The sequence below is a fragment of the Podarcis pityusensis genome (genome assembly GCF_964106645.2).
Source record: "Podarcis pityusensis genome assembly, chromosome: 14".
NCBI lineage: Eukaryota > Metazoa > Chordata > Lepidosauria > Squamata > Lacertidae > Podarcis > Podarcis pityusensis.
This window is the reverse complement of record NC_138039.1, coordinates 36,009,730-36,022,024: the sequence shown is the minus strand read 5'-3', so window position 1 is coordinate 36,022,024 and position 12,295 is coordinate 36,009,730. Positions and strand designations below refer to the sequence as shown.

Here is a 12,295-nt window from a genome sequence, read left to right as displayed (position 1 = left end):
TTGCTGCCAAAATACTATCACAATTGTTATATGGATCCCAGATCTGCAGCTTTAAAAACCTTACTCTCTTAGAGGCATTCCAAACTAAGTTTTTCCGCTGCCTGCTGGGGATCCCCTCTTGCGTATCCAACATAGCGGTCCGTTTGGAGGTTGGGCAAATTCCTATCAGTACTCGGATATGGATATTGAAGATCCATTATTGGCTAAAGCTTATTTTCTTCCCGGTTGGGCTGGCACCTTTAACCTTATTAGATACCTACCAATCCAAATGGAAAGCTACACTGCTGGAAAAGCTTAAAGGCTTGGGGATCCCACAGCAGACCCTGATAGCGACAGGCTTCGAGAAAGCTAGGACTACAATTCGCCAGCGTATCTGGGACGTAGAATTACAATGCCACATGAGCGAAATGATCAAACATCCAGCAATAAGGGACCATGGGAGAGGTTTCTCTCCAGCTAACTACCTGTCAGGTCTTCAGGTACCCAAATACAGACAGTCTTTTACCCTCGCCAGATTCAACGTTCTCCCTTCTGCCTTACTTCAGGGCAGATTTGAGGGTAAACCATACACAGCACGGGTCTGCCCTTGTGGCTCGTTGGAAGTTGAAACTGCTTCACATGTACTATTACGTTGTCGTCTTTATGAGGATATACGTTTGACTTTTATTACACCTGTTTTGCAAAAGTCCAGGAAAGAATCGGAACACCATAGTTTAAAACTACTGCTAGAGGACAAGAATCCCAAGACTACATTAAATGTAGCCAAATTCTGTGCGTCTGCAATTAATCGCAGGAAGCAAGTGGTATCCCATAATGACCAAACCCCTAAATGTTAATTACAGGGGGCACGCTAATAATTAATTTTATTTTTTTATATTTAAATCCTTGTTATATTCATATTGTCCTCTGTATTTCTGATATTTTTTTTTCTTTTTTTGTGATCTGTGATATTGTGTGTGTTGATGCTGGTCTGTGACCGTATTAATAAATTCATTCATTCATTCATTCATCTTACAAGAACCATTCCAGTCTTAGAAGAATCATCTGATCAAATACTGACACTGAGACTGGCAGCTGCATGCAATTTGCTCTGGGATTTGCAAAATATTAGTCACTTATGTCACACCAGCTCTCTGTAAGTTATAGTACTTAGGGGAGAGCAAAGGAGCTTGCTATCAGGCTGGATTCTGAGCTGCCCCCCACCTTGTGCCATGTTGACAGGTGGGCGGAGCCACCACCCCATTGCCTTCCAGATGCTATTGGACTCCAATTCTCATCAGGTCAGAGACATAGACCTTGTTCATCTCCAGATGTTCTTGGACTCCAGCTCTCATAAAGTCCAGCTAATATGGCCAGAGGTCAAGGAAGGCAAGAGTTATAGTTTAGCAGCATCTGGAAGACCCAAGGTTCCCTACCCCTGCTTTAGCTGAAACTCTCTTTCTTGTAATTTGAACTCACTAATTCAGATCCTTATTCTCTGGAGCAATAGAAAACAATTTGGCTTCATCATCAACACAACAGCTCTTCAAATGCTTGAAGATGGCATCCATCCCACCACTTCATCATGTACCCTGCAGGCGAAAAATACCCTGCTCATTAACCTTCCCACTGGACTTGCTGGGTCATCATCTGTCCTTACCTGACCGTCTGGTCTCTCAGCCAGCCAGCATCACACTGGTCATAACCATTCTCATAGGCTGCCTGCAGCTGTTCAGGAGTGGCAATCACAGCATTATTATCCAGGCAAGCTTGCTGAGCTTTGACAAAAGTCAGGGAATACCTGTTGGTGGATGGCCGGTAATGAAAGATGACACCTGTTGAAGGAAAAGAAAAAACAACTGAAGGGGCAACTGGGCATGAACCCATCAACACTTGCATTGCATTTCCCCTAGGGATGTGCTAATATTTCTGCAATTTCAATATGTGTTTCTGGAGAATTGAAACCGACTCTAAAAGCAGTTGCCTCTGGAGGATGAGTGTATGTCACTGGTTTTGGCTCCGTCCTGTTTTCCTTGAAATATTTGTGATTAGGGATGTAGGAGAAATTCAGTTAGCTTTTTCCTTTTGATGCGAACCTACCCAATCTGCACTTCTTAAAACCATATGGAAAGCAGAATGCAGCTATTCTTTGAAATTCACATCTCTGAATTTTGCGATGAAGCACTCCAACCCCAATAATGTGCCCCAAAATTTATACAATAGGGGAAAGTATGCATAATAATGTGTGTCTCAGTGAAATCAATATACAAAATTTGCATTAGATAAGGGGCAATTGCGTGCAAAAACGTGTATATTCAGAAAAATGCAACTAAAATGCTGACAAATTTTCATGAGATCATTTTTTTTGAAGGTTTCTTAGCTGATGGAGAAATCTGGAGAGGTGAACACCGGATTGGAAAAATGGGAACCTGGAATTGCCAGACTTGTCCATTTCTAGGTGTGATCGGGTCCTTCTTACGGGTTTCAGGTTGGCCACAGTGAGAACAGGATGCTGGACTGGATGGGACTTTGCTGGATCCAGCAGGCTCTTCTTACATTCTTATGTGATTTGTTGTGGACCGCAGTGGGCTACTGAATCAGGTGGATTTTGTTACCCTGCATTTGCATATAGCACTAGGCATTGCTACATACCTGTGGGAGAAATGGGTTGCCCAGGAATGAGGCCAATATCAGGAGCAGCTGTTCCCGGCACAATTTGATCTTCCCCGGTAAATGGCAAGGTGGAGTCTACTCCTGGCGTGACGGTAGCCCACAAGCTGTCTTCCACCGAGCTCACCTCCAGGGTATCAGTGGTGGGAAGAGCATCTAGGAGCGAGAAGGTGGCGTTTTCTAGACCCTCCCAGATCCCCACATCTGTCCTGTTCTCTGCCTCTTCAACGAAGCTAGTAACAAAGAGATCTGGTGTTGCTGTGAAGCCTTCGTCCACCTCCGAGGCGGTAAAGTCTATTGGCTCCAAGGTGGCAATGCTGCCTCGGGCCTCCTCCTCGGTGGCGTTGCGTGCGAATTCCAGCTCAACATCTGTCTCAGTGACTGTCTGGATGGTGAAGCCACTGCCCAGTTCATCAATTATCTCGCCGGTGAAGTTCTCATGGATGATTGTGTCCAAGTCGCGACCTAGGGTGAAAGAGTGAGGATTCATGGGATATGAATGCAATGGAAGAATACAAAGCATTGCCAGGCTACAGCCTTAGGTCCCCCAAAGTCCTGAAACAATGCTACATCAGGGGGGTTTATAGGAAATTTACACGGTGGACAGATCTAACTCAGTATTGTCCACACTGACTAGCAATGGCTCTCCATGGGTGTCAGGCTACAGTGAATTCTGATCCTCCCCTGCTCACAGCAGACAGCCAAGGAAGTAGACAAGGAAGCTCTTACCGAGTCTTTATTCGGTATTCACAGTGAGAGGCTCTTGTATGCTGCCTCTTAGATTAATGGCGCTGCTCCAGCTGAGCTCCTCCCCCCTTCCTAGCAACAGCACTTCCCCTTATGGTGGCCACCAGGGGCTAATTGTCTTTGAGTCCTTTGCTGTTCCACTTTCAATGCACACTGGGTTTTGGGAGAAGGGGGGGGGTCGGGAATGCTTTCCAGTGATAACATGTCAGCTGGCTGCTCTGTCTCTGTCTCCCCCTTCTGTCCTCCCAACACCTCCCAACTCTTCTGTTCACCTGTCTCTGAGCTGTGACCTTCCTCAAACCACTGCTGTAACTCAATACAGGACCGCCTATGGGACCACCTCTCCTGGTATGCCCTGTGGAGGACCTTAAGGTCCACAAATGACAACATTTTGGAGGTCCCAAGTTGCAAGATGGTTAGATTAGGGCCAGGGCCTTTTCAGTACTGGATCCAACTTGGTGGAACGCTCTGTCACAAGAGACTAGCGCCCTGTGGGACTTGACATCTTTCCACAGGGCCTGCAAGACAGAGCTGTTCCGCCTGGCCTTTGGTTTGGACTCAGTCTGACCCTCCCTTTATGGTTTTGATCTATGGGCTACTTTTAAAATGAGGCTGCATTTTAAATTGCATTTTAACCTGTATTTTAAATTGTCCCCCCCCATTATGTTTTTACTGTAATTTTACTGGTGTTAGCCACCCTGAGCCCGGCTCTGGCCGGGGAGGGCAGGGTACAAATAACATTTATTATTATTATTATTATTATTATTATTATTATTATTACTGCCTTCCTCTTCTCTAAAAGGTTCAAGGGGAGGACGGCCGGCCTCTACCATTCCTCCTCAGTCCCGTTCCCCTCAGCCCAGTCCCTGACAATAGGTGTCTCTCCCAGTCCCATCACCTCTTCCACCCAGTAAAGGTGCAAGTTCTGATGGTGACAGGAGGTTAGATAACCCACTGACTACTACTGGAGATTGGCTGATGACTCTCATGCTTCTGTACTCTTGCATCTAGGAAAGTACGAAGAAATAACTTGGGACCCAGCACGTACCAGCGTAGCAGATGGCATCATAGCGGGAATGGGGGTGAGGATACCCTGTCTGGTTGACGTGGAGGTACACGGTGCGCACCCCGACCAGGCCGCCGCCACAGGTGGGCCGTGCCTTGTTGATGGGATACCGGACGCTGCGGTCTGCCAGCCAGCCAGCGCTGCAGACATCCATCCCATCTTTCCAGGCCAAGTACAGTTCTCCCGTCGTTGCCAAACGAGCGCCGAGGCGGTGGCATTTCTCTGCAGCTTCTGGGAAGCTGAATTTCTCCGGGGATGTGGCATAGAAGACTTTCCCTGCAATCACACACAGCAATTATTATTTATTACAATTGATTTATTAATTGCCCTCTAAACCACTGTCTCAAGGCAATTTACACACAAGATAGTTAAAAGAACAAAAACAACAAGAGCCCAAACCCTAACAATTGGACACTCATGGTCAAGACCGGTTTAACTAGCTGGGGAAGCCTATTGGGACAAAAATGTCTTCAATTGTTTCTGGAAAGTGGAGATAGTGGGCACCTGTCGTGTCTTGACAGGATTGCTATTCCACAAAACAGGGACAGCCACACTGAAGGCCTTGATCTGAGTTACTGTGGCTTCTGAAATCTTTGGAATTTGCAGGAGAAGCTCTCCCACAAACTGCAGTAATCTAAAGTACTTAAACCAAGGATTAGCCGAAGGTTTGCATCTTTTCCTTTTTACACAGTGATCTTGGCCTTTTCTTAGATAGTTCACAAGGTCAAGGGGTCAAACAGAACAGAGGTGAGGAGATTCAAAATGGCAAGCATGTCATGAATAGGAAAGATAGTTTGAAGATACTGGATGAAAGCCAAAGAGATTTATATAGTTAAGAGTTGCCACTAAAATGTCATTTGAACTGGCTGATGCGAGACTGAACCAAGCGAGACTCAACTCAGCTGATGCCTGGGGAACGGGGTCCAACCCTACAATCTGCAAGGCCAGCCAGTTTCCTTGGGGAGTTTAATCCTCCTCCCCCCTGCAGCCACCTTTACCTGCCTGACTCCGGGCATCACATATGACATCAGATGTGGGGCAGGTAGTCATGGCTTGGAGAAAATGGCTTTGTGGTCTAAATGGCGAGACGTGACAGGTGAAGTTTGTTCCAAGGGCTGGAGGTTCACCACCACTGGGGCAGATAAGATTGCACGTATATTTTATTCAAAATGATATCCTTGAGCACTTGGAGAAGCTAACTCGTGAATGTAAAGTCACCCAGGGGTCTGCTGCACCACATGAGGGCCACAGACCACCAACTGTCATGAGTACCTTGAGGTGGCAAATGGAGTGTATAAGTGTTAAATAAGTAAGAAACAATTACCTTCCATTTCTTCTGCATAACAATACACATCGTATGTCTCATCCGTCTCACGAACACCGTATGTTCTCACTCCAGGAAACTCATCCTTGTCACCATAACAACCTTCCCGGGGATGGTGCATTGGGTACCTGATTCAGTGAGAGATTCAGTGAGAAGAAGAAGACTGTGTTGCCTGGGGGTGGGGTGGAGAAATACTGTTTACTGTATGGTGCTGGGATGGAGGTAGTATCTTGAAGAGCAAAGGGAACCTAAGCAGAATTTGGATATACACCTATGCATGTATGAAGAGCCTAGCAGCTGGATCAAAAGCCCATCTAGTCCAGCATCATCACAGATGCTCATGGGAAGCCTGGAAGCAGAACCTGAATGCAACAGCAGCTGTCCCCACTTGCTATACTACCGCCAGCAGTAGAGGTAGAACATAGGCATCAGGGTAAGTAGCCAAGCCATAGACAGTGTTGACCTCATAGATTTGTCTAATCCTCCTCTAAAGCCATCCAAGTTGGTAGCCATCATTGCACCCTGTGGGAGCAGTTTCCATAGTTCGACTGTGTTGCTTGAAGAAGTAAATTATATTATCTATGCTGAATCCCCAGGATGTAAAAGTATGAGAGAGGGGGGAGAAAACCACCTCCCTATTCACTTCCCCTATGCCATGCATGATCTTAGACACCTCCATAGCGTACCCACTCAATTGCCTTTTCTCTAAACAAAAAACCTCCAAATGTTGCAACTGTTTCGCATAGGGAGTTGCTCCAGCCCCTCGATCATTTTGATTACTGTTTTCTGAACCTGCTACAGCTCTACAACTTCCTTGTGGAGGTGAGGATGGCCAGAAGTGTACACGGTATTCCAAGTGTGGTTACAACATAGAGTTGTGTAACGGCATTGTGATATTGGCTGTTTAATTTCCAGTCCCTAACATGGACTTCTCCATCTTCACAGCTGCCACACACTTGGTCAATATCTTCACTGAGTCATCCACTACAACCCCCAGCTCTTGTTCCTGGTCAGTCATCACCACTCCAAACCTCTTTAGCATCTATATGAAATTTGAGAGAGAAGGCCAATGTGCATCCCTTGATCTGATTGGGGGGGGGGGATGTTCCATTAACCTGGGAAATTGCAGGAGCAAAGTGATGAAAATTGGGGTGGCATTCCCACATGCAGTTCTTCCTTGCTGTTTTCAGGGGGGAATTATGAGGGAAAAGGAGCACGCATGTGCAGAAAAGATGGAAGAATAGCGACGTCCAGTGACGTTAGTTGTGATGTCCGCTGGTGTGAATGAAATCTGATATAACATGAGGGTATATGGGTCAAAAAGCTACAGTTCCATAACCCAACAGGTACTGCAGTACAAAAAGAGCTGGAAAATCAACAATATACCCAATGCCATGTTGCAGAATACAGCTGCAAGAAGCAAAAAGCGGTGTGGAACAGCCCCTAGTCACATTGACCTCTGACCCTTTTCTGATTCCTTGTCCATGATAACCTGAATTTTCCCCAATGACCAATTTCTCCCCTGTGGTTTGTTCATATAATTCCCTGCCAGCACTCACCTGACTGTCTGATCAGCCAACCATCCAGCATCACACTGGTCAAAGCCATCGTCATAGGCAGCCTGAAGCTGTTCTGGAGTTGCAATGACAGCACTGTTCTGGATGCAGGCCTGCTTAGCCTTCTCAAAGTCCAAAGTGTACCGGGTGGAGATGGCTCTGTAATGGAACACGATGCCTGGAAAACACATTCACCAACATACACACATGCATCAGTAAATAACCCAAACCAGTTGAGTTTAAAATATAAGTGAGGCAGAGGGCAGCGACTTAGGATTTTCAGGAACTGGAGTGATACTGCAGAGAATCTAGAGTTGCCTGTGTGCTTGCTTCTGGGTCCCTGCAGGTCTGAAACACATAAACTTCCCTTTTGAGGCCCACGGGCCCTCCTTCAAACTGGAGAAAGTGTTGCGGGCACCGCACACAAACACACACGCTGCAACCAAGCACACACCGCAACTTATTCTCATTGGATACAACACAATGTTTCTTTCAAGTCAAATTTCAGGACGGGCAGGGGAAAGGTACCATGGTGGTGACCATGGTGGTGACATTAAATGGGTAAGTCCATTTGATCAGTCTATTTGCCCCCCCACCTTTAACACCAATTGATAGGTGAACAGGATTACTACCATGGAAAGCACAGAATGCAGTTAAACGTTTTGCCCCATGTCTGTCAGGATGCTGTCAGCGGCTCCCGGCTGGTTGCCCAGGAATTATAGAGACAAGGAAAAGTTTCTTACAGCCTTTTTAAAATTTCTGCACCCGTCGTCTTTCCCACTTTCTCATTCCTCATTCTCATCATCTCCTCTACGGGTGCTGAGAAGTGTCCTCTGTCTTTGAGTTCTTTGCTCTCCTACTTTTAAGGCTCTCCGGGTTCTGGGGTATGGAGGGCCTGGAAAGCTTTCTAATGACAATGTTTCAGCTAGGTGTTGCTCTCCCATGATTTCCCAACTTCCCCCTTCATCAGCCTCTGAGCTGCGACCTCCCTCAACCCCCTGTTGTAAATCTATACTATCTTCCTCTTCTTCCTCCCTGGTAAGGGTCAGGATGGGGAGGAGGTCTCCACCATTCCTCTTCTGCCCAGTCTCTGACAATGTCACGGGCCTGTCAAAATCCCCCCACTCTTGCAATTAGAAGCAAACTTCCATGGTTGCCAACTTCTCTTGCATCTAACAGCCGTTGGTGACGGTGGGCCGCGCCAAACTCACTGCCTCCTGGTAAGCTGCAGAAATGCCAGTAGTGGAAGGTGCGGTAAGCCCTGCTAGCTTGCCCTGGCAACCACTCCTTGTGTGAAGTGCATGGCCATCTGGATAACCCAACTCAAAAAGGTCAGCCATAGCGGCAGCAACAGGAAAAGATGCAACCTTACCTTTTACCTTCACCTCTACGGTGTCCTGGCTATCCTCAATGCCATGTATCACCTCGCAGCGATAGATCCCGGTATCGTTGGAGCGAAGTGTCTTGATTTCCAGCGTGGCATCAGTGGGTATGGCTGGGTAATTGGGCAAAGAGACCACCTCCTGGTATGCAGTGTTGATTCTCACGTGCCCATCCATGGCCACCAGCAAGACAACCTCTTTGCCGCCCGAAAGCTTGCTCCATTTGATCCGCGGAGTCAGAGGCGGGGTGAACGGAGACGTGGTGACGTGTTCCAATGTGTCAATGTAGTAACAAGGGATGGTCAGGGTGTTTCCCAGGGGAATGCGCAGGGGGGAGTGTAAAGGTATGCTCACACTCAGTGTGGCACCATGATCTGCTGATTCCAAGAAGATGAGGAGGTGAGAGAGGCAGAAATCAGCAGCATTCATCCATTGCTAGGCATGGTGGCTATTGGTGGCATGCGGTGAAATCTTTCATAGGGGCATCATTAGGCCTAGAGGCACCAGCTTACAAAGGTGATGGGGCCCCCGACATCATGTGTGCCACATCACAATGTCCTGATGTTGCACGCATGAACATCGCACCTCCCTAAGCCGGGCAGAAACTTCCGGGCTTTGGGAAGGGGGCGCCAGGCCTTGGACAGGATACTAGAGTCCTGCTGCCTCGTTCCCAAAGCTGGGGAGGCTTTGGGAAGATGGTGGGAGGGCCTGGACTCAGTCATAGCATCGTGCCTCCCAGGGCCGTCTTAAGCATATCTGGTGCTGTGGTTCAAAGCTCCCTCTGACGCCACCCCCCCATTTCCCAGAGTTGTTGACCTTTTCCCAAGCCTCTGCGGGGATTGCTCGCCTCCCGTGGGGACTTAGGAAGGTAGCTGCACATCAGCCAGCCATATAGTTGGCTGGGCGCAGCTTCCATCCTAAGCCTCTGCGGGGATCGCTCTCCTCCAGGGGACGCTTGGGAAGGTAGCTGCACATCCTCCAGCCATATGGCTGACGGGGCGCAGCTGGCAGACATGCAGGAGGGAAAGGGGAGGCCACTGGCAAAGCTGCGCAGCTCCCCCACTCACTGGGGTACCCCTGAGAGGCCGGCGCCCTGGCACAACTCGCCAGTAAACCCAATGGGAAAGACGGCTCTGGCGCCTCCCTCTCTAAGCCAGGTAGAAGCTTCCCAGGCTTTGGGAAGGAGGTGCTAGGCTTTAATATTCTAATCTACTGGGAACATGTAAGGGACTAGCCTAGTGCCCCATGTCCATAGACCTCACACCACTGGTAGCTAGATTCTGCCTCCATGTTTGGAAGCAGTAATGCTTCTGAATACTAGGGGAAGGGAGAGTGCTCTTGTTCTTGGGTCCTGTTTGTGGGTTTGCCACATGCAACTGGCTGGCCGCTGTGAGAACAGGATACTGTTCACAGGAAGGGGCTTGAGGCCTAACACTATCCACACACAAAACTTCATATATTTTAAGGATGGCTCCGGAGGTCTCACATACCTAAAACTTCCACAGCGACAGCTGCAGTGATGATTCGCAAACACACAAAGGCTAGTAGAAAAGTGGTCATTGTTTTCCTGAAAGAAGCACAAAGACAAAAGAGCTGTGTTAGAGAGAAATGGACAGCACCATCTTTTGTGGAACGAAGGTGGCAAGAAGTGAGAGTGGCTCCTGTATTTGCGAGAGGTGTGGAGCAAGCGTCAGTTCAACTAGGGGCGATCTGGAAATGACAATGGGGGAGAAGAACCTTCCCTGTCTGATATATTACTAATTAGTAATGTTAATTAGGTTGTATCCAGTGTTGTTGTTGTTTCTACCTTTCCTCCAAGGAGCTCAAGGCAGCAAACTTGGTTCACCCGCTCTCCATTTTATTCCTACGTAACCCTGTGTAGCAGGTTAGGCTGAGAGACAGTGACTGGGTCCAAGGCCACCCACTGTACTTTATGGCTGAGTGAGGATGAACCCTGATTTGCAAGGTCCTACACTGAACTGCTAACCGCTATACCATGCTGGCCTACTCAGAGTAATCCCATTGAAATGAATGTATGTGAATAACTAAGGTTCATTAATTTCAGTGGCTGTACTCCAACTAGAACTTAGCTGGATACAATCTATCATGATGATGTAAAAAAACATCCTGGAACCAATTCTGGTGAAGGTGCAGCATATAGAAAGACATAACAAACTGGAGAGAAAGTGGTGGCCAACACATGAAAATAGTGGATGATATTCAGAGAAGATTCAGCAAAGTGGCCTTCTTTTTCTAGGCACCTGGTAGGCTACTGTGGAAACAGGATTGGCCTTGGGCCTGATCCAACAGGCTCTTATTCTGTTCCTATGCTCTTAGTGCCTATCACTTTCATTGGGTGATCCGCCTAGTATTATGAGACAAGGAGAAAAATTGTGAGTCCATTCTCTCTATACTAATCGAAAAACAAACCAAAACACCCCTCTATTGTGGCCTCTTAGTCATCTGTTTTTCTGCATCTGAGCACCATAAGGACATAAGAAAAATCCTGCAGGACCAGACCAAAAGCCCACCAATTCCTGCATTGTGTTTTGTGCAGTGCCTCTAGGATGACTGCAAGCAGACTGTGAGTGCCATAGACTCCCCCCCTCTTGTATTCCCAAGCAACTGGCGTTCATATTATCATTCTTTCTGGAATCCTTCTAAGCAAGCAGCCATCATCACCCCTTGCAAAATTGGGTGCTGGTAGTCAGGAATGCAGACCATTTTCTACACAACATGACACACTGCTCTCTCTCTTTCCTCTATTCAGGTAGGCAAGATGCATTATCAGAGTTAAAAAACATATTCTAGATGGGAAAACCACTTAAGGAGGGTGGAAAGCAGGGCTGGAGAAGGGTGTGGTCTGATAAGAGGGGGTGTGGCTGGGGAAGAGGGTGTCCTGGGAATAGTCCCAAGGGCCACACTGAAAGGTGTGGAGGGCCACATTTGGCTCCTGAGTCTGAGGTGCCCCGCCTCTTACTGTAAGTAAATAAATATGGCATAAAAATGGACATTGGTTTATCAAACTTGGACCAACCGCCAGTCAGTTTCATTTTGTGACCCCTCAACCACACCATGGGCCAGAACAGAGATCTGATGCTTGGGGAGTCCTGCCCAAACAGGGCTCTAACATAACGGAGGAAATGTGGAGGAGCTCTGGTTCATTTGGGTCCCGTGATTTGGTGCACACTTCTGTGAACAAATCCCTGATTGTTTTCACAAGATGCCTTCCTAGAACTGAGAGTTTTTCTGTTCAAAATCCAGCTTGCTTCAGGAAATGGGAGGGGATAGTTTTTAGGCAGGGGAGGAACTCGTTTTACATCTCCCCCCCCTTCTTAAATAAGGCAAACGCTGGAACCCAAATACAGAAATAAATATACTTCTGTGACTTTTTGTGTGTGTGTTTTCTCAGCTGTAGCAAAAATAAGAAATTTATTCCATTCTGACCGGCTTCCAAACCACCCCAAGACTGAAACTCCTTTATACATTTAGCTACTTGGGATGATGCTCTTCTCTCCTGTCCTTATTATTTTTTGTTTTAATTGCCACAATTCCTTGGTCATCAAATTAA

General features: G+C 47.3%; 1 protein-coding gene across 6 annotated transcripts in view; it reads right to left on the bottom strand.

Moving 5' to 3' along the window:
* The window catches only part of ACAN (aggrecan), an 85,690-nt gene that overhangs the window by 36,640 nt on the left and 36,755 nt on the right, over positions 1-12,295 (bottom strand). For 4 of the 6 annotated variants that reach the window (XM_080980232.1, XM_080980230.1, XM_080980235.1 and 1 more), the window contains 7 exons: positions 10,215-10,291; positions 8,715-9,101; positions 7,346-7,520; positions 5,787-5,914; positions 4,445-4,738; positions 2,632-3,114; positions 1,640-1,814 (listed from right to left, as the gene is read on the bottom strand). In XM_080980232.1, coding sequence (XP_080836358.1) covers positions 1,640-1,814; positions 2,632-3,114; positions 4,445-4,738; positions 5,787-5,914; positions 7,346-7,520; positions 8,715-9,101; positions 10,215-10,284 — 1,712 coding nt within the window. In that variant the 5' untranslated portion in view covers positions 10,285-10,291. The remainder of the gene's footprint in view (positions 1-1,639; positions 1,815-2,631; positions 3,115-4,444; positions 4,739-5,786; positions 5,915-7,345; positions 7,521-8,714; positions 9,102-10,214; positions 10,292-12,295) is intronic. The other 2 variants (XM_080980233.1, XM_080980234.1) reach the window with 1 other exon arrangement.